Consider the following 22,166-nt stretch of genomic DNA (forward strand, 5'->3'; position numbering starts at 1 on the left):
CCAGTGTTCCTCCCAACTCAAGTATGGGGGGGGGTCCCCCGTGGAGGATTTCATAAGGAGTCAGACCAAGCTGGCCAGGGGTATTCCTGGCTCTGAACAGCGCTAAGGGAAGGAGGGCCACCCAGTCTTTTCCACCGGTCTCTAAGGCCAATTTAGTTAAGGTCTCTTTGATGGTTCTATTCATTCTCTCTACTTGACCTGAGCTCTGGGGCCTATACGCACAATGTAACTTCCAATTTATCCCCAGTTGTGTGGCCAGTCCCTGGCTTACCTGAGCAACAAAGGCTGGGCCATTATCTGACCCGATCACCTTAGGGATCCCGAAACGGGGCAGGATTTCTTCTAGTATCTTTTTACATACAGTCAGGGCCGTTTCCGTTTTGGTAGGAAAAGCTTCTACCCATCCAGAGAAAGTATCTACAAATACTAGCAGATACCTGTTCCCATACCGGCCAGGCTTTACCTCTGTAAAGTCTACTTCCCAGTATACGCCGGGTCGATCTCCCCGTTGTCTTTTTCCGGTCTCTCGGTAGGTGGTAGCCGCATTAGTCATGGCGCAAGCCGGACACCGATTGGCGACTTCTTGAACGGTGGACCGGAGATTCGGGATGGAGAGGCTGGTGCGGCTCGTTAGTTGAAGGAGCTTTTCTGGTCCTAAGTGTGTTAGCTGATGTAACCGCTGAATGAATTCTTTTCCCTGGTCAGGAGTGAGCTCTCTTGGCTTGGTCCTAGCTTGAGCAGGCTCGATTGGCTCTTGAAGCTTTGTAGTTTTTGTTAGCACCTTGACCGACAGGGCGGCTTGTTTTGCAGCCTCGTCAGCCCTCCGGTTCCCGGCCGCCACAGGGTTATTCCCTCTCTGGTGGCCCGGGCAGTGGATAATGGCGACCTGCTTAGGGAGGTGAATGGCCTCTAGCAGAGCCAGAATTTCTTGTTTATTTTTAATGTCTTTTCCAGCAGAAGTGAGCAATCCCCTCTGTTTATATATTGCCCCATGAATGTGAGCAGTGGCAAAAGCATACCTGCTGTCCGTGTAGATATTGATGTTTTTCCCTTCGGCTAAGCGTAATGCCTGCGTTAAGGCTATTAGCTCGGCCTTCTGGGCTGATGTCCCTTCTGGCAGGCTGCTTGCCCATACCGTCCGTTTTCCATCTACGATGGCGGCCCCTGCTCTCCGCTTACCTTCCACAATGAAGCTGCTACCGTCTGTATACCAGGCAGGCACTCCGGGCAATGGCTGGTCCTTCAGGTCCCGTCGAGTCCCAGCTTCTTCAGCAAGGATTTCTGAGCATTGGTGTACTGGGGTGGATTCTGACTCGACTGGTAGTAGGGTAGCTGGGTTCAGGACAGCAGGGGGCGCGAAAGATATCCTTTCGTTTAGCAGCAAACTCTGGTAATGAGTCATTCTGGCATTGGTCATCCACCGATTGGGGGGCTGCCGCACAATACTTTCGAGGCTGTGGGAAGCAATCACAGTCACATTTTGCCCCAAGGTTAACTTATCAGCGTCTTTGAGGAGGAGTGCCACTGCAGCAACCGCTTTTAGGCAGGTTGGCCACCCACTGGCCACTGGATCCAGTTTTTTTGATAGATAAGCTACTGGCCGTCGCCATGGTCCTAGGGTCTGAGTAAGCACTCCTCGGGCTACACCGGCTCTTTCATCTACGTATAGAGTAAATGGTTTGGTGAGGTCTGGGGGAGCCAAGGCGGGGGCAGACAGCAAGGCTTTTTTTATGTGGTCAAAAGCCTTTTGATGCTCCTCAGTCCAGGTAAAAGGAATGTTTTCCCTTGTCAGGGGGTACAAGGGTGCAGCCAGGGAAGCAAACCCAGGAATCCAGAGCCTGCAGAATCCGGCAGTACCCAGAAATTCGCGGACCTGCCTGGGGGTTGTGGGAGTAGGGATCTTCATAACTGTAGCTTTCCGGGCCGGGGTCAGCCATCTTTTTCCCTCCTTGAGCAGGTACCCCAAATAGGTGACCTCTTTCTGGCATAACTGGGCCTTTTTAGCTGATACCCGGTACCCCAACTTACTCAGTTCCTGCAAGAGCTTTTGTGTCCCTCTTTTGCAGCCTTCATATGTGGGAGCTGCCACTAGGAGGTCGTCCACATATTGGAGTAATATGACCTGGGGGTTGAGAGCCCTAAAAGGAGCTAAATCTCGGTGGAGGGCCTCGTCGAAGAGAGTGGGAGAGTTTTTGAACCCCTGTGGCAGCCGTGTCCAGGTCAGCTGACCAGCGTTACCTTTTTCTGGGTCTCTCCACTCGAACGCGAACAGTGGCTGGCTGTTGGGGTGTAGTCTGAGGCAAAAAAAGGCATCCTTGAGATCCAGGACTGAGTACCAAGTGTGACTAGGCGGAAGGGAACTCAGGAGGCTGTATGGATTTGGGACCGTGGGATGAATGTCTTGCACCCTTTTGTTAATTTCTCTCAAGTCTTGGACTGGCCGATAGTCACTGGTCCCTGGCTTTTTTACTGGTAGCAGAGGGGTGTTCCAGGGCGACTGGCAGGGCACTAAGACCCCTAGGTCTAAGAACCTTTGGATGTGGGGTCTGATGCCTTCCCGGGCTTCTTTAGTCATTGGATACTGTCGGACGGCCACCGGTGAGGCACCCGATTTCAGCTCTACTACTACTGGTGGGACGTTATTGGCCAGTCCCATACCTGTCTTTTCTGCCCATACGGTGGGAAAAAGTTGGAGCCAGGATGGGTCGATGGAGGGAGAGGCCGGCTTTTCATACAGCCGGTATTCTTCTTCTAGGTTTAGGACCAGGCACATGGTAGAGTGATCTCCCCATGTTACTTGTGGGCCCTCTGTAGAAAACTGGATTTGAGCTTTTAGTTTGGTCAGGATGTCCCGGCCCAACAGAGGAGTAGGGCACTCAGGTATGACCAAAAAGGAATGGGTCACTTGCTTATGTCCGACCCTTAAAAGTCTCTGTGTGGTCCAGGGGTAGACTTTGCTGCCGGTCGCTCCTACTACGACTGTCCGCCTGGACCCTACCTTCCCCATGGGTTGGGTCAGTACCGAATGTTCAGCCCCGGTATCGACCAGAAACTCGATGGGGGTCCCCTCCACTGTCAATGTTACCCTAGGTTCGGGGAGGGGGTCCGAACCTTGACTCCCCTAGTCGTCTAGGGATAGAACCCTGGCTTTTTTGTCGTTTTTTTTCCGGGGGCATTCCCTTGCCCAGTGGCCTTTCTCTTTGCAGTAGGCGCACTGGTCCCTGTCGAGGGGAGGCCTTTTGTCCCTAGGTGTCGGTCTTGCCCGGTTGCTCAGGGTCCCTTTCTGCTTATCTGTAAACCCTTTATCACTTACTACTGTGGCCAAAATCCTAGTTAAATTTTTTTCTTGGCGTTTATCACGCCGCCTCTCTCTCTCTTCTGTCTCTTTTTTTTCTCTTTCCTGTCTTTCTTCTTCTGTTTCTCTCTTGTGGTACACCTTTTCTGCCTCCTTTACTAAGTCTTGTAAGGAAAAGTCTTGGAGCCCCTCTAGTCTTTGTAACTTTTTCTTGATATCTGGGGCTGACTGGCCGATAAAGGCCATGGCAACTGCCGCCTGCTGTCCCTCAGAAGAGGGGTCAAACGGAGTGTATCTCCTATATGCCTCCATCAGGCGTTCCAAGAAAACCGAGGGGGGTTCTACCGGTCCCTGCAAGACCTCTCTTACCTTAGCCAAATTGGTGGGGCGCCGGGCTGCCCCTTTGAGACCTGCCACTAGAGTCCGGCGGTAGACCAGAAGACGCTCCCTACCTTCGGCCGTGTTGTAATCCCATTGAGGTCGATTGAGGGGGAAGGCCTCATTAATGAGGTTCTCGAGTTGTGTAGGGGCCCCGTTGTCCCCGAGAACGTTCTTGCGGGCCTCCAGGAGAATCCTTTCTCGCTCTTCAGTGGTGAAGAGGATCTGGAGTAGCTGTTGGCAATCGTCCCAAGTGGGCTGATGAGAAAACATAAGAGACTCAAGGAGTCCCGTGAGTCCTGCTGGATTTTCAGAAAAAGAAGGATGGTTAGATTTCCAATTATAAAGATCTGCTGAGGAAAAAGGCCAATATTGTAGAGGAACTAGGCCGTTGGGCTCGGCTGGGGGTCCTATGGCTCGGAGGGGTAAAATCTCAGTGGAGTCAGGACCTGAGTCGTCTGCCGGACTGCGGGCACGGCGACTCCTGGTCCTAGCGGCTGGTCCCTCAGGATCGGAACTATCGGGCGCCTGGCCCGGCACCGGTCCGATCGCCTGAGGGGCCAGAGGAGGCGGCAGGGCCGCCGGGTAGGGCGGGGGCTCAGAGAGAAGGAGCGAGTCGTCTGGTGTCGGGAGGACGGGGGGTTGGGGAGGGGCGGAAGGCTTCCTTGTAGGTGGCCTTTGAGTATTTTCTGATCCCGAAACAACAGCGACTTTGCTGGAGGGTGGCACCCAGGGAGGGGGATTCTGGGCGAGGTCTTGCCATACCACGACATAGGCAACCTGGTCCGGGTGTCCTCCGGTCTCCTGAAAAACAATCTTTTTAACTGCAAAAATGACAGTAAGATCAAAGGTTCCCTCTGGCGGCCAACCTACGCCGAATGTGGGCCACTCAGACGAACAGAAAGTCTGCCATTTTCCTTTTTTGATCTCCATGGACAGATTGTGAGCCCTGGCTTTGACATCTTTCCAATGATCTAGAGTAAGGGAGAGGGGCGTAAGGGCACCTTGCCCCATCTCGAAAATTTCCAATAGGGGAACGACGACGCAAAGACCTATCACAACTAAGACAAAAAGAAACCAGAAACGGCGACGAGACCGAGTGCCGTAGAAATAGAAGAAAGAGTCCGATGGCAGAGCGCGCCTCCCGAGACGCGGTGAGACCAAAACACAATAATCCTCTGCCAAGGGGTCCACCAGGCGTCCCTGGTCCTCCCCTGATCCTGGGACGTCTCCCAGGATTGCCGGGTGGCGAGCCCCCGAACACGTCTGTTCGCTACCCGCACTTCGCTCCCAGAGCGACTAACCCGGAACAAACTGAAACCAAAATGCGCGCGCTCAGAAAAGACAGTCAGAATCACAGGATTAGACACAGAAACGAGACACAGAGCAGTCGCTGGCCAGCTTACCTCCCGCAGGTGGGTCGGTGGTCCCTGGGTAGGGGTCTCCGATCCCGGACGAGCCCCCAAATGAAAGACTCCCGCAGTGGGTAGTCAGTCAGTTCAGGGAGACCCTCCCAAGGAACAGCGAGACCACGGCTTCGGATGCAAAAACAAGAGGTTTATTGAACACACAGGTACCCGGGCGACTCAGTCTTTCGAAAGACTGGCGCGCCGAGTAGAGCTCCTGGGTCCTTTTTATAGCAAAAAGCGCGGGTACAGAAGCGAGAAGCAAGGTAATTGGTTAGTTTAAATCAAGCCAGGGGTGAACTTCGGTCAAGTGGGAGTCCTTGAAACAGCTGAGGGGCACTCTTGAAACTTTAACTGACTTGTCTATTTCTGGGAACTATCCGCCCTTTGCCTCGGGCCGGGGCCCAGGTGCATAACCACAGATATCCTGTTTGACTCTGTTCCCCTTGTTTCTTAACTTGACTTTTTGGCTGTATTTTCCCTATACTGCGGCTAGCTTGAAAAGAAAAAAGAAAAACACTTCCTTCACTTGCATTATGAGTGAAGCTGTATTTATAGGTAGTTTGACTGCAACAATAGAGGAAGGTGCTTAGCTGCACAGATGGCATTGTCCAGTTCAGTAAACAATGTATTTACAAATGATATTAGAGCTAGAAACTAAATCGGTATTGTAAATACACTTATGTCTGCTGTCTTCAGCAAAAAGGTTTCTACTCCTTGATATTTATTTACAAAAAGTTTTACACAATTCCTTCTTTTAGGGAATACTCATCTCTTCTTATTTCCCCAAGCCAACTCATTCTTGCTGATTATAGCATAAACAAAATATACTTTCACCGCATTTTAAATTGCCTCCTAACCATCAGTTAGGTGTATGTCTGGAAAGACAAATGAGTCTTCCTTGGAAGTGTTTTTTATATTGGTCAAAGTAAACCATCAGCTTGAGTACCTAAAAATATATTAAGCATTGCACACAGGAAAGTATTTGGTAAGAATATAATCTCGAAGGGTATAATTATAAGCAAATTGACAGTCTCAGGAATGCTATGTGAGACTTTTATTTTGGTAAAGCTTGTGTTCCATAAAATTTGCCAGATTTTATTTTTTTAAATCTAATAACTTTTTTTTCTCTTTCTCTTTTTTGCTGATACAGATCCACATCCAGAGAACTGAAGGATGTGACCATATGACCTGTTCACAATGTAACACTAATTTTTGTTATCGATGTGGGGAGAGATACCGCCAGCTCCGTTTCTTTGGAGACCACACATCAAACCTCAGTATATTTGGATGCAAATACCGCTACCTCCCAGAGAGACCTCATTTAAGGAGATTAGTGCGAGGGTCGGTCTGTGGTGAGTATCTGACATGCATATTAGGAGGACTCTTCTCTGGGAATTAAGTAGTGATAATAGAACTTAAAAATGTGACAGCCATGACAATTCTGAGCACCTGCTATGTGCCATGTATTCTAGTAGGGCCTTTACCCCAAAACAGGGGGAGGATGTTCTCTGTCCCTTTGAGATCAAAATTAAGTTTGTTAGCAGAACACTACTTACATGAGCAAGCAGATTTTGTTTGAAAAGGAAATTATTAATTACATAGCAGAAATCTTTTAAATTTCTGAAACCACATTGTAAGCCACTAGACGAAAGGGACAATGTCACATTTATTTTTGTATGGACAGTGTCTAGCAGCATGTTTTACACGTGTCCTCTATTTGTTCGAGGACATGCAATACAATACAGCATGGAACATAGTCTAGAAAGGCAAAATCAACTATGTGCATGTTGCAGAGCCCTGTAATGGGGTTTCATCATATGTATGTAATTGATAAGTCATTGTATATACTTTTCTTAGTATTAATAATTAATGGCTAGCAATTAAAGGAATGAATATCAAATGCCCTCATTGTGTACAAACTCAAGTTTAATTATCCAAGTGTAAATGCCCTTCTGGATTGACTTTTTACTTCCTTCCTCCTCAGCAACATGCAGCCTCATACGCTACTCCTTCCCATACATACTCACACAAATATGCAGATCTAAACACAGATACCTGCTCATAATCAAGTTGTTCTGGCCTAATGCCACCCCCTTTGGATGATACAGTGTTCTTCTGACCTAATATATCTTCTGATAGCTCTCTATTCCTCTGGAATGTATCCACTGTGAAATTTCTTCCTCTCTTTTTCACCATGGAGAACTCAATTATTTCTTCTCTGGCAATCTTTGTCATGTATACACAATACTTTTTCACATCTTCCACATTTCCCCTTATCCACCTACTTTTGCCTAGTTACTTTATAAAAATCTCTTTATATCTCTCCTTAGCTCTCTGACACTTCATGACTGTTGTGAACTACACTCCTCCTTAGAATTCTATGAAGGCCTATCAGATCAAGTCTGGTACTAATGATAGGTTTCTATTAGGTAAAAGATAGAATGTATATTTTTAAATGCATTTTAACATACGGAAACTAGTGCCATAATTTTCTAAAATCTTATGTAATTTTTATAAAAATATTCTTACTGAATTTTATTTAATTAAACATAATTTTCCACAGCCAGCATTCAATAGTCAAGATAGGTTTGAGTGATTTTCAGTGTTTTCTGTTTCTTTATTTGCCTGTATGGTAGATATTGTAATTGTATAACCAATATTTACTTACTGGTTGAGTAGACTTTGGCAGGATACCTAGAGACTCTAAACCGTACTTATAACAGTAATACCATGAGAAAACTAATTGCAAATCAAGTTTTGAGCTATAACCTATTTGTAAGTCTGTATATACAGAGTGCAACCCCAAACCACAAAATGTTTATATTTTCTGCATTTTTAGTTTTTTTTTCTTTCCTACTTTAATGCCACATGGATTTTTGTTGTGGCAAGTTGTTTCCTTCCATTCTTTATTTTATATAATTTTTTCTTTGACCAGTCTTTTTTTCATTTCTTTCTTTCTTTTTTTTTTTTCTGTGTAGTCATTTTTAAAAGAGGGAAGGTATTTCCTGCCCTATTTGTCCAGTGACATTTTGAATGTATTCTTTTTGGGTTCTCTGGCTATTTGCCTGGGTGCCCCTAGAATCTTTTCCTCTGGCCAAAAAATAGACTGGAGTTATTTTGCAGCCTGTAAAATGGACAGCAAGCTAAGAGCCCATAGACATTGTCAGCTGGGAAATATTTTCTCTGTAGTCTTTTCACTCGTTTTCCTCTTAATCAAAAGCTTTATGGTCAGCTTTCTGTAAATGGTTCTCTTTTTGGCCTATCTTCTAGTCCGTGTGTGTGTGTGCATGCGCACGTGTGCACATACAATGATGTCAGGATAAACCTGACAAAGTAGGGAGCAGCTGGCTTTAAGATAAGCTCTCCCTCCCACACAGATTTTCCCACCTCCAGCACAGCTGCCTCTAACTACTATTAGACCATAACTCGAAGTGGATTGCTCACCACCTCTCCCATCCCCACAAAAGGCAGGAAAAGGGATTCGTCTGTAACTCACACAATTACTCACTCCCTGCCATAGAAGAGTGAAGATATACAAGCAGTCTTCAAAAAGTTCATGGAAAGATTCATATTATCTTTTAATTCTATTTTTCCACAAACTTTTCAAAGTACCCTCGTATCATAGGAGGCCCTCCCACACACTGTCCTTGTGTGATGTAACCCGGATTGCTCCCTCAGTCTTGGACTGCACATGTCCTCGGCCAGAGGCAGAGAAGGGGCCTTCATCTCTCTCACAGCTGGAGGATGGGAAACATGGTGGTCTTCATTCCATGTGACCATGCACCCAGCTAGAGAGCAGAGGTTCTGCTCACAGAGAATAAGGGAGAACAGAGATTTGGGGGTGATTAGCAGCCTCTGATGTGGAGCCATCTGCCTGCAGCGGGTAGGCAGAATCCTCAATAAATGGTACTGGCAGAAAAGGGGCTAAGGAAAAACTTTTAATTCTCATATGATCCCATACAAGGATTCAAAGTTTCAAACCAAATGATATAGGTCTTTAACTGATTTCCAGATAGCAGATAATGTATATGAATAAAAGCAATAAATAGCAAAAATAAATACCCAATTTTTATCAAAAGAAAAAATCAGAACTGAAGAAGTACAAATAGCCACTAAACATGTTCACATGTTGTTAATAGTCAGAGAAATGTAAATTAAAATAAAATGAGATTCTTTTGGACTGTTGATTAGCAAATACTTTGTCAAATTAATTCTTACTGATGGACTTTCATACTCTATTCAATGAATTGAAAAATTTGTATAATTCTTTTATACAAGAAAGAAATTTTATAGTAATATGAAGGACATTTTAAAACATGATAAATCTAGGTAGACTGAATGGTTTATGTGCAAGAATAATTTAAAATAGTAAAAAAAAAGGAACAAACGTTTATAGAATTATTTAAATAAGATATGCTACAAGGATATGCTAGAATATTATTTTAGCTATTGACAAAGGTGTTTTACAAGAATTATTACTTACCTAGGAATAAGAGAAAGTTTGTTTAATCCCCTAAAACAGTTTCAAAAGTAGATTTATACATGTTCTGAATACAGATTACATAATTGGAATAAGTTTATTACTTCCCAAAGAGAGAGAGCACATATCTGGTTCCTAGAGTTCTGTGATGTTTGAGAGAAAAAAATCAGCATTGTTATTTTACAGTCATGTTTCATTGCTATTATGGAAATATATTGAAAATTATTAAGAAAGCAAATTTGAATGACCAGACTATGTATATAGGAGAAAAATAAAATACGCAAGCTCTGTATAGTCTAAATTCTTGAGCATAGCTTTAACAGTGGACTAAACATAATCGTTCAATGGGATTTAATATTAGTTCATTGTATTCTATCATTGGTAAAAAATAAAAGTAAAACCCATGCTAAGACATTGTATGAATTGAGTGGTGATCTTTTTAAATTAAATATTAAAATCTATATTTTATACATGTCTCGTCATCTGGTTCCAAAGACCATTTCTTAAAAATAAAAAAGTAGGGCTGGTCGGTTAGCTCAGTTGTTTAGAGCATGATGTTATAACACCAAGGTCAGGGTTCGGATCCCCATACCGTCCAGCCACAAAAAAAAATGAATAAAAAAGTTAATATTTTTCTGACAAACTTCCCCAAAATGGCTGCATTATGTTTCTACTTCATTTCTGTAATTGGTCATTCCCAAACCCCTTAATTTATAGAATGGTCTTGCTGGTTTATTCTTAAACGCTGTGTGATTCTACTGCAAAGTCCCTCTGTTCCTTTCACATTTCTCTTGGATTTGTGTTGCACAGTCCTACAATCGTGTCACATGCCTTAAGGTTACTATACAGTGACAAGATATTAATTACTACCCTCTTTTTATTTTGTGCTTGTTTCTTTCAAAGTCAATGGGTTTCCAATCGTGGACTTTGTGCAATGTTTACATATGGCTACAGTTTATTATTATCATTGCCTACTTTTTCATTTAGAAAAGAAAATGCTGTATGATGCCACTTGGCATCCTTACCAGCATCTAGCCTTCTTATTGTATAAGTGCTTCCTTCTTAAATTTGTTAAAATGATTCACCCGAATAACTTTTGACATACCATATATTTAATAGTAGTTTTCTCTAACGATAGTCTTGAAACATCCCATTTGTAGTTCAGTCTATCAGGCATTCATATTATTAGTTTTCTTCGGATCCAGGTAGTAAATAAACCACTTTTTTAGATGTGGGCTTGGACAGAAGCCCTCTGTAGTACCCGCCAGCTCTCCATTTTGAGAGCTAACTAGATTTTCTCCTGCCAACTCAGAATATATCATTCCTTTCTTACTCTTTCAGCATCTTAAAAAATGAAAATGGAAAAGATCTAAAAGAAAAGCACAGAGATGAATGGTCCTGGTAGAATAAAGTGAGCCAGTCACTTTGGAATTTTTTTTGGTTATAAAGGATAATGATTTATGAGATGTTTAATGCATGTGCCAGGACTTCGGACAAGTTACTGAATTTATATATGTATATCTGTTCTACAACAGATACATTAGAGAAATATAGCCTTAATTGTAATCAGACTTCTTAAAAAATAATATACACTATGGTATTTAAAAAGTATTGCTCTAATTGTTTGGTAAATTTGTTTTGAGACTTTAAATTATTTTGCCTTTTGTTTTGCAGCTGGAAAATTATTCATCGCACCTCTAATCCTGGTTCTGGGATTAGCGCTAGGGGCCATAGCAGTTGTAATTGGTAAGAAACACTTAATGTATTTGAGATTCAAATTTTCTGAGGGCCATAGAGTAAATATGAGTGTAAATATCTCATCCTAATTAGCTTTTTTTTTTTTTCATCCTTAGGTTTATTTGTATTTCCTATCTATTGCCTTTGTAAAAAACAGAGAAAACGATCACGGACAGGTATGCACTGGTAAAATGCAGATGATTTCATCTATCTCAGCTAGTTTGGGTAGGAGCTGTCCAGAATGGTACACCTGTCTGTGAGTCACATCTTGAAAAACACTGAAAGGAACCTTCTGCCATCTCGTCTCGCCGTGGTTCTCTGCAAGCCACGATGCCTCTAGCTATGGTGCACCCCCAACATGGTATCATGTCCTTTCCCTAAACGAATTGCTGCTTTTGAATAATGGTCACTTTCATAAACTATAAACATCTGTATCATAACTCTGCCCTTTGTGGTTCTTGGAAGAAAATATTTTAAGAACCAGTTATCCTTAGAATTGTTCTGAGCACACCTCTCCTGAGCATTGCTTGGACTGTCTTTGAAACCTGAACCTCCCTCCAAGTCATCTTCTGAAGCTTGGTGTGAGTGCCTGAAGTCCTATTAGTGTCAACAAATAAGGCCACTTTTCAGAAGATAAAAGTTCACCGAATACTCCTGTTTTTATCTGTGGCCCAAGCAGTATAATTCCTCAAATGCTATAATTGCTAAAAAGCTCAATGCCCAAAAGGGAACTAATGAAACTAAATTACTGAGAAGAATCATGAGTTACTGAAGTGTTTATGTGTAAGGGTGTGAATGTGCGTGTGTATAGATAAATATATGTTAAAACTAGGCCCAATAACCTTGTACTTATCTAGTTCCAAGCCTCTACGCTATTTTTTCACATTTTCATAAACCTTTGTGGGCACAATTTGGTAATGTACTGAATTAAAGTCAAAGTAGACAACAGGCTATTTAATGTTGACCCTTTCTATTTCTTGCTCTCTCTCTCTCTTTGTCATACACACGCAGAAATTTGCAGCATCACCTCAAGACATATCAAGCTTTGTAAACTGACAGACTGATAGGCTTCTTAGGAAATTCTCAAGACCCAGATATTCAGTCTTTTCAGACTTCTTGTATTTTGGCATACATGTTTTACTCTGTGATAAATCCTTCATATGGGATTATTTAATCCAAAGAACAAGTTTGCTGAAGAAAGAACTGCTTAAGTCTTTAAACAAATCCCTCTTCTGCTAGTTTTTTAACCAACTTGTAATTACAGATAATTCTGCTTTAGGTCAAGATTTTACTTTATTTAATATCCCACTCTCTTCCCTGTCCTCTTTTTTCTCTGTTTGTCACCAAGGTTTTCATAAAAACAAATGCTAGTTGTGGAGGATTTTTTTAATGTTTACTGCTCAAATGCATAATAACTTACTGGTATCTTCTTATAGAGGGGTAGCTTGAAAACTTTTTGTGTTTATGGGTTTTTCTAAAATATAAACTGATTTTGGAAAAAGAAACAGAAAAATGAAGGAAATATTTTCAGGAAATTTTACGATACTGAAAAGTCTTTAAAAATAAGGAAAGGACAAGTAATTAAACTATAATATTCCTTTGTTTTCATCATAAAAGTTCATTAGTAGAAAGGAAGAAAAGACCCCTAACAAGCCTTAAGTTTCCAGTTGTCTACGGATTCTTAAAATCAGCTATTTGCCATAGATGTAGCATTTATTTTTCAGCAACTTGAAATAGATTACATAACAAAACATGCATTAACATGGATAGCTTGTCTTTGTTGGGTTACAGAATGTAAGAACATTTTATCATTTTTGTTTGACCTAAAAAGTCCATGATAATGAAGTTTACTTGCATAGATAACAAGTCAACATGCTTTCACTCTTTCTAAATAACACAGAATAGCTATCCTACAGCTTCTGGACTTGTTGTCTGTTTGCAGTATTAGGAGTATGTGACATTTATGGCTCTGGAATAGCATTTTTCTAAAGCATAATATGATACAAGAAAAATGATGCTCTGGTTTCACAAATTCATCTTTCCATTCATCTATCAAGCCTTTCAATAAATATTTATTGAGTGCCTGTTTTAGGTGCTCTAGTATTAAGACCAGAAGAATGAGAATTTTTAGCCTAAATACAAGGGGTCTTCAAAAAGTTCATGGAAAGATTCCTATTATCTTTTAATTCTATTTTTTCATAAACTTTTTGAAGTGCTCTCATAAATGTGTTTGTGACATAAAAGTGCTTAATTTTTGTAAATTCATCTTTCCTAGAATTAGGCATTAGTTTGGCAATATGTGAATATGATGAATTCTAAATATAGAGGATCTGTATATGTATCCTATCATATACAAAATATTTCCATAACTGCTTATCAATACATACGCCATACACAAATATACCAACTGGCTGAATAATATACTCTCTGATCTTAGATAATCTATTTTCTTAGGTGGTTGTATCTGTTGTCTTTGGCCTACTCAGGGATTTGTATTCCTTTCTTTAAATAACTTATCTTTTGAAGGTATTTTTATATTATTTAGAAAACTTTCCAATATCCCAGTTAGAAAATGGTATCTGTTATCAGTGAAGGCTATTTCATCAATGCTTGAAGTAGTGTGCACTGTATTGCACAGGGTTTTTATTTTCCTATTGCATAGATTTTTTAAAAATTAATGTATGCATTTTTTTTTCTTTAAAGGTTGATATATATTAGGCCTTTTCCTGCTGGTAACTTAATTATTTGTGATTTTTTTTTACAAAGTTTCATCAAGATCTTAAAAAGAGAAGAAAATATAAAGGATTATTTATATGTCAGTGCCAACTTTGAAGGTAAAACAATAGTAGTAACTTTTGAGATAACTTCTAAAAACTACTTTAGCAAAGAAGCATGCACATAATATAAATATCTATCCAAGGCTTGTCATTTTTATATGTTTTTATTATAAATGTAATATATACTCCTTAAAAAATTAAACCATATATAATTATAAAATACAATTTTTTCCTGCTTACCCCATCCCTTATTTTCTAGAGGTAACCACTGTTAATGGTTTGGTATGTGTCCTTCCTGACACTTTCTACAAATATACAGATAAATGTGTGTGTGTTAGTTTTATACAAATGGAATAATAATATTCTTACTGTGCTGTGACTCTTTTTTATTTTAATATATATTGGTAGGATACCTTTCCATAAGAGTAAGTAGATTTACCTCATTCTTTTGTAAAAGACTGCATAATCCATTGCAGGGCTATACTTAAATTTGCTTAATTAGTCCCCTGTTGAATGGACATCAAGATTGTTTTCACTTCTTTATTACAAACAAAGCATCAGTGAAGACCCTTTTGCATATATTTTTGTCACCTTGTGTGAACATTTCTATAAGTTTTTAAATTTGGTTTTTACAAGGTATTTGCAGTAAATTTTTTAATGTATTTTCAGGAAATGAGATCATAGAAATAACATATTTGAGACTTTTTCTGGGTAAAAAGAAAAATTGTGCAGAAGTGCATAATTTTTAAAGAAAAGCATCATGTGAAGGGTAATTTCCTCCCTACTTGATTAGCCAAATAAATACCTTGCCAATACTTATAAGAGAAATTAATCTTTTTCTAATAAAAATAAAACGTGATGAGATATCTGTCAAATTATGTGAGAAAGATGAATTGATTTCTGGATTGCCTAGTTTTAAAACCTGAGGGATTTAAATGAAATACTCAAGCCAAATTCATGATGTTCATCACATTTTTTAAAGCACTATCCATGTTCATGCATGTTGCTCCACAGAGGAAGTTAATTATGCCATTGTGAAAAGTAGGAAGCAATATGATGGCAATTATAGATGCCCACAATAATACATAGAAAAATAAACTGGATTATGTAAGGTTTGGTGGGATGATTAAAAATTATGGAATAACATGAAACTTTCCTTTTACAATGAATCCTAACAATTCCTTAGGAATTTCTGTACGTGGAATAAGATGAGGAGATGAGTCAAACCTTTCAGTCCAAGCAATGTCCTGTTGCCACCACCTTGATTTTCTGATAGGTGTTATTGTATCCTAAGAGTAACACAGACAGGAAAACAATCAAAGATAATTAAACACCAGTCAGGTTACAACATGATATCTCTAATTGTACTTTCTCTGCTGTGGTATCAAGATTCAGTGGAGCCTGCCAGGAAATTCCTTGTTCCATGACACCCACTGTATCATGAGTCCCTTTATCTTTCAATCCTATCACCCAAATATATGACCCAGTCCTCCCCTAAAATACCTACAAACCACTGTCATCGTTTGCAGGCCCTGGTATCCTTCCTCAGCCTCATTTTTCTCCATACCTCTGCTGTTCTAACTACTCCTCTTCCCTAAAAGAGAAAGAGGAAAGACAGGAAGGGCTGAAAAAACTCACTGTGGCATGTGCAAAGCATCAGCATTCCTTCTGGACCTTTGTCAAATTGGAGTACATCTGCCAAGATATCAATTCAGCTTCTCCCTTGTTAAATGCAATTATTTTTAACAAGAGACTTTTATGCTTCCTGTTAAATTTATAGTTATAGAAAAAATTAGTCACCTAAATAAAATTAATTGGTATACTTTATTAAGTACAAAAATAAGAAAATTCAAGCCAAAAGTCATTTTAGATTTTAATTTTGTAAGCAAGCTGCACATATGCCTTAATGTGAGTCTTCACATTGGATTGTATGTTTATACTTCCATATTTGTGGCTAAAACTTATCTCGACTATTTAATTTTTCCTGTGGTCAGCTTTATTGTTTTATGTTAATTTCTGTTATAAATATAGCCTTAAAATTCCATAATGCACTTTAAAATACTTGTGCCATTTAAGTAATTTAATGACAGTTAAGGCAACTGACACATACATTTCAATGGAAACAGTAGAATAACAGTGTTAGCAAATATGTGTCATCTCTTTGAATTTGGGGAAATTTAGAAGCTAAAAATTTAAAACAAGTAAAACATATTTGAAAAAAATTTAGCAGTTACTGAAATTATAGTAAGTAGACCAGGAAATTGGTTATCAGGAGCTCAAACATAGCAAATAATACTTAATAAATGTTCCTACTAACCTAGTTGGAACATTTGTTTAAAATATTAAGTTAATTTTTACTGAAGGTTTTAACTGCAGTTTCATAGTTTATGAATTCTATAAAAGAAGTTTCTCTGACTAGAAACATAGTAAATCAAAACTACCACCCACCAATCCCCAGTTTGAGCATATTTTGTTTCTCAAATCATAATTTAATAATGACAGTCTCCTAATGTGGAAAATAAGTTTTTAATTCACATTTTTAATATGTATATCCACAATTATTACTTTGATAAAACTGAAGTAATTTTATGGAAGCATTAAAGTGTGGTCTGAACAAAACCAGAGTTCTAAAATTTGGACAGCATTTAAGATTATGAGATATTACCTTTTGGATGCAATCCAGTGATACAGACCTTGGAGAGAGAAACACAGTGTGGGACTCCTTTGTATTTCTGGTTTTGAGGATAGAACCATTTCATAGCCAAGTATTGTGTGGGACTACTATTCTACATCACTGTTGTGAGGCCAGAACTTTAGTCGACTTTATCCTAATCCAAGAAAGAGTCATGGTAGTGTAAGACTATTGGAATTGTCTATTTGGAACATTAGCCGAAGCCTTAAAATTTCACATACCTTATAGATCTCTATACGTATTGCCAGTTTTAGAAGCATGTAATTATGCCTATTACCAACTATATTCTTTTTTTTTTTTTTTTCCGGCTAAACAAGTGGCTGTTTTGAGAATAACAATATGGACTTACAAGGCATTAGATTATTTTTTCAAAAAATACACAAAACGTTACCACTGCCGTTTTTTTTTTTTTTGTTCGTTTGTTTGTTTGTTATTTTTGGGGTTTTTTTGGCCATTTCCCTTTGTCTTCTATAAGAATTTCATTATATAGACTTGCTGACATAGAAAATACTTTTTGTTTTTCAGTTCTGTGCCACATTTTTGTCACTCTGTTCCATCATTAATATTAAATGACTGACTTCTCTGCTTTTTAAGTGATACCCACATACTTCAACATCAAATTCCTATTTTCTCTTAAATTTCCTACTGTCTTGCTTTTTGTCTTTGCAGTCCCCTTCCCATCTTGGCCAAGTGTGGGATAAATTCTGTCTCACCATTAACTCCTTCCACTCTAATGAAATGAAATTCAACACTGAAAGGACTCCCTAGTGTAGCTCTGACAGTGAGCATGATTTACTTTGGTTTGTCTATAAATTGAAATCTATCAGGAGTGCCTGGAACACTATTCCCTCTTCTTGATAGCAGCTGGGGAACCCTGCCTAGCCCTTTACCAAAAAGTAAGTCAAATGAATGAGAAGATATCAGTTGGATCAGAGGGCTAATAGCACTCTTAACTGAAGTTCAGAAATTGCTTCAGGAATATAGTTAAGATCTATATTGTGTTTGAATATAAGTTGGACAGAAAGCATGTGTGGACATTCATCAAACTGACCCCAAGTCATTCATCCTTCATCCCAAATGGGCTAAGGTTATGGTTTATGATCTTTGTTTCAGCAAAAAGTCCTACAGCTTGGATGTGGGTGGATTTGTATAGTGTAGCATCTGTATATAAGATTCAACTACGGATTTATATTCTGTGAACATTATTACACTTTTTGATAATCTAAAGCAGATCACATTGAATGTGACTGATATTAGCCCTACTCTAGAGAAACCATTTGTCATTTGCAAATGTTCAACTTTTTCATTGATACGGTTTAGATGTAAGCCACACTTGAGATATATTTAGTATGGGTTTAACACATGAGACAGAAAAGTTCAAGGGAAAGTAAAACTTTGGCGTTAAAGGGCCCCAGAAATTGCTGAAATAATGTCATTCAGGTTCTTCTTTATGGCTGGCGAGCTAGGCCGTCAGTCACGTGGTTCCCTGAAAATGTGTGAGGTGTTTACCTTATGCCCCAGAAATATTGTCAATAATCCAAACAAATTCTTAAAAATAACATTTTTATTAACATATTACTTCCTCTATATCCAAATATATTGTTACTGTTTTTTTCAAATAGTATCTAAATATTTGATATAAATATCTAAATTTTTTAGTCTATAGAAAATTAGCATGCTTTATGTTTCTTTATAAAGAAAATTCTAGATAAAAGATTATGATTTTTTTTATTAGCTAAATACAAACCATTTTTCTAAGACCCGTTTTTTTTTTAAAAGTTCCATATGGCAACCCCTCAATAGCTTGCTTTTATTATTTGATCATTTTTATCACAATTAAAATTCTATAAATGGTATTTTAAAAAGTAGACCAACCTTAAATTTTGTATGAAACCTACTCCAATAATTGGTTTATAAATTACTGTTTACCTTGACAAGGACAATCCATTACAGATTTTTAATATGAAAATTAATTGACAATCTTGTTGCTTATAAAAGCAATTATTAATATAACAATAAATAGTAAATTCTGAAAGATAACAGAAATAATTTTGTGAAAAAAGAATACAAAAACAGCAGCATTAAAATGTTATTAAGTTATGTTAACATATTATTTATTCAGAAGACAGGAAAGTTAATCGTTTTTATTTTAAACAATTATAAGACATTTTCATGAAACAAATATATTTATATCTATATATCTATTGCAAAACCATGGGACAATTAAATTATTCACATAAGAAAAACATTTGGGTGTGTAATCTTTTATTACTGTTTATGTAGAAATTGAAGTTCTAAAGAATAAGTGTCATCTCCTATTTAAATATCAGAATATATCCCATTTTAATTATATTCTTATTAGCAATAGCAAATGAGAAGAAATTTCTTAATTTTAAGATGAATAATTTTCACTAGTAGTTTATACCAAATCTTGTCCATCATTTCATTATATTGCATATTTTTAGTTTTCTATAAGATTTGGAGCCATTTTCCAAATAATATAAATCATATTTTTATGTTTAAAATGAGCTTGGTTTGAAAAGAGATTTCTTTGATTTTTTCAATGTCACTGAAAAATATTTATGTAATTTTATTTTTTAGCTTTTTCTGCATTTCTCGATTTCATTGGTTATATTATTAACTTTGATATTCGTAACACTATGTAGAAGAAACCATTTTGAGTATATTTTAAGAAAGAAGCAGGTAGAAATAAAATAAGAAAATAGACAATGTCAATATTCTTATGCAGAAATTCCTGAAAAGAAATTGGAAAGGAAAAAAAAATTCTGCTGAAATTAAAATGTTGGAAAATACGGAGTATTTAAAAGACCTAATTTCTTACATTGTTAGAGCAATCAACTTATTTCCAAATGATTATTTTATGCTTTGGTTCCATGAATTGTGCTTTTAACATAGTGTATAATTGCCTCACCACTTTAGTGTCTATACATTAATTACTGAAAAGAAAGGAAGAAATTGGTGAGTAAAAGCCATGGAAACTGGGCTTATTCCCATATTCCAATAGCACTAATGTATAATCCCTTTAACTTCCCATATGGTGCTTTGTGTGATGAGTATAATAACATTTATATATGTTATTAGTGCCTTATTTTTTTCACTTTATTTCTTATCTAAAGAGCCATATATTTTTTGTGAGTGTTCATTGGTCCCTCTATTTAAAGTGCTAAGGAGACAGTATGTCTTTAGGGATGTGTATAGGCTGCATTTGTTACCTTAATCTACTGTATTATCTCTAGAACAGCAGGTTAGTCAACGTATTTTTTTAACTAACAGTTGATTTTTAAGCTGAAGTATATAAATGGATATCAAACACCAGAAATTGAAGCCACTGGAATTGAAATGTATTTGAAAACCATTTTTAAAATGCTGCATAAGTTTAAAACAGAAGTTGGAATGGCTGTCAGTCTTATCAATAGCTCCAATTAAATGGACAAAATTTTTTCACAAAAAGCATTAAAAATAAAAGTAACTTTATGGGACTTCAGGAATTTGACCAGTTTCCTACAACTTATCGTTGACAATATTTTATCAGTAATATACGTCCATACAGATGCTGGAGAACCATAGTGTTTCTATTTACATGTTGTTCATTCACGGTAGGCTTTATTAACATCAAGCCATTTTGTATAATATATTAATTACTTTGTGCTTCTTTGTCTGTAGCTTTTGTCTTAGCCTCATATAAAATGCTGGTTTTGTTGTGTTCTTTATGTACCATAGTATGTAATTTGACTTGTTTTGATGAATGTATGATGAATAATTAAAATAAACCATGTGCTTAGAAAAGACAAAGACACAGGTTGTATATGCAAATACTCTTATGTGTAAATATTTGACAAAAAAAGAAAAAGGAAAAGAATCTTCCTGCCAACATATAGGTTCTGCTGGACAGGACCTAGAAATTAACAGATTTTTTTTAAGCAGTGAAATTTAAAAATCTATTACCTCAAGGATTTTCAGTGGATATGTGTCAGGGTACTGCTCCTTCTTAGTAAGTATAATACCACTTGCTGCTGGCAGTAAAAGCAACCCAAGTATCAGATCATGCAAATTTTAGGGACAAGTCTTTCAAAAAGTGGATACCTTGTGATATTTTGGAGTCTCATTTTGGACTTTCAGTAATGTCCCAATGGCCTTTTGTTGTGGTTGGGCTTTTTTTTTTTTTTAAGTTATTTTTGGTTGGTTGTTTTAGAATGGAACGGTAATCTTAATTATGAGATCAGATCGCATGGAAGAATATATGGACACCTACTCTACTTCGCTGAAAACTATAATGGGAATCAAACGATTCTGATTGTCACTATATGAGCAGCTGTATGGATTACTGTGGAGTGCTGTTTACTGCATGATGTGTGCAAAACATCATGCAACATCATCTAGCAATGCCTAATAAAAAATTTTAAAAGAGAAGACTTGTCTTTTTTCCGGTATATTTGGAATTTAAAGAAAGTAAAAGGTAAACTTTGATAGCACCAAAACTCTTACAGAAGTAAATTTGGAGTTGTTGGAGTCTTTCTGCACTGAGAAGCAGAAATGGACAGAAATCCATGCGTGTCCTTTTGGGAAGGTGGATTGTGTTGTGTTGCTCTGGCACATTCTGGGGAAATAGCACAGACTAGTGAAGACCAGTCCCAACATTCTGCATTAAGCAGGATAAAGAAGCAAACTGTGGAAGTAAGAGATTGGCTTAGAGTGGTGATTACTCTCTAGACTAGGGGGCTAGAGTGGGGTAAGAAAAGTAGAAACCACTAAACCACTAAAGCCAGATATACATGCCTATTAGTTCTTTTCTTAGATCCATCTCCAGGGAAAGAAGGGCATTTGTTGACCAAAGGCTATGTACAGGAATTTCTATCAACAGTAAAATGGATAACTGTATTGTGGTATATTCATACAATGGAATATTACACAGCAATAAAAATGAAAAATAATTAATTAAAAAGAATTACAGAGCAATCCATGCAAAAATACCATTGAATCTCACCAACATTATGCGCAGCAAATGAAGCCAGACACAATAGGGTATATATTGTAGGATGACACTTATGTGATAATCAAAAACAGACAAAACCGATCAATGGTAGTAAAAGTCTGAGCGTGGTTACTTTTGGAGTGGGGATTATTGACTGGGAAGGGGAATGGGAAAACTTTCTGGGATCATAAAAATATTGACTTCATTAGGATGTACACATATGTCCATTTTTTGTGCTGTACATTTAAAATCTGTACACCTTAAACATATCTCGAATGTATTTTATACCTCCATTTAAAAAATTGAAGGAGCAGGGCCGCCTCGTGGCTCACTCGGGAGAGTGCGGTGCTGATAAAAAATTGAAGGAGCAAAAAATGTAATTTGGAAAATTCAGAAAATACAAAA

General features: G+C 38.1%; 1 protein-coding gene across 4 annotated transcripts in view; it reads left to right on the top strand.

Moving 5' to 3' along the window:
* RNF217 (ring finger protein 217) overlaps positions 1-21,199 on the top strand; it is a 127,561-nt gene extending 106,362 nt beyond the window's left edge. The window contains exons 4-9 of one of the 4 annotated variants that reach the window (XR_010023570.1): positions 6,233-6,434; positions 11,237-11,308; positions 11,416-11,475; positions 14,066-14,133; positions 19,709-19,747; positions 20,982-21,199. Coding sequence is in view for 1 of the 4 variants with exons in the window: in XM_063096456.1 (XP_062952526.1) it covers positions 6,233-6,434; positions 11,237-11,308; positions 11,416-11,489 (348 nt within the window). In the remaining 3 variants the exon portion in view is untranslated. Of the gene's footprint in view, positions 1-6,232; positions 6,435-11,236; positions 11,309-11,415; positions 12,253-14,065; positions 14,134-17,437; positions 18,355-19,708 lie in introns of those variants that run through there. The other 3 variants (XR_010023569.1, XR_010023571.1, XM_063096456.1) reach the window with 3 other exon arrangements.
* Positions 21,200-22,166: the final 967 nt, after the last annotated feature.

The sequence above is a fragment of the Cynocephalus volans genome, chromosome 5, assembly GCF_027409185.1.
Source record: "Cynocephalus volans isolate mCynVol1 chromosome 5, mCynVol1.pri, whole genome shotgun sequence".
Lineage (NCBI taxonomy): Eukaryota > Metazoa > Chordata > Mammalia > Dermoptera > Cynocephalidae > Cynocephalus > Cynocephalus volans.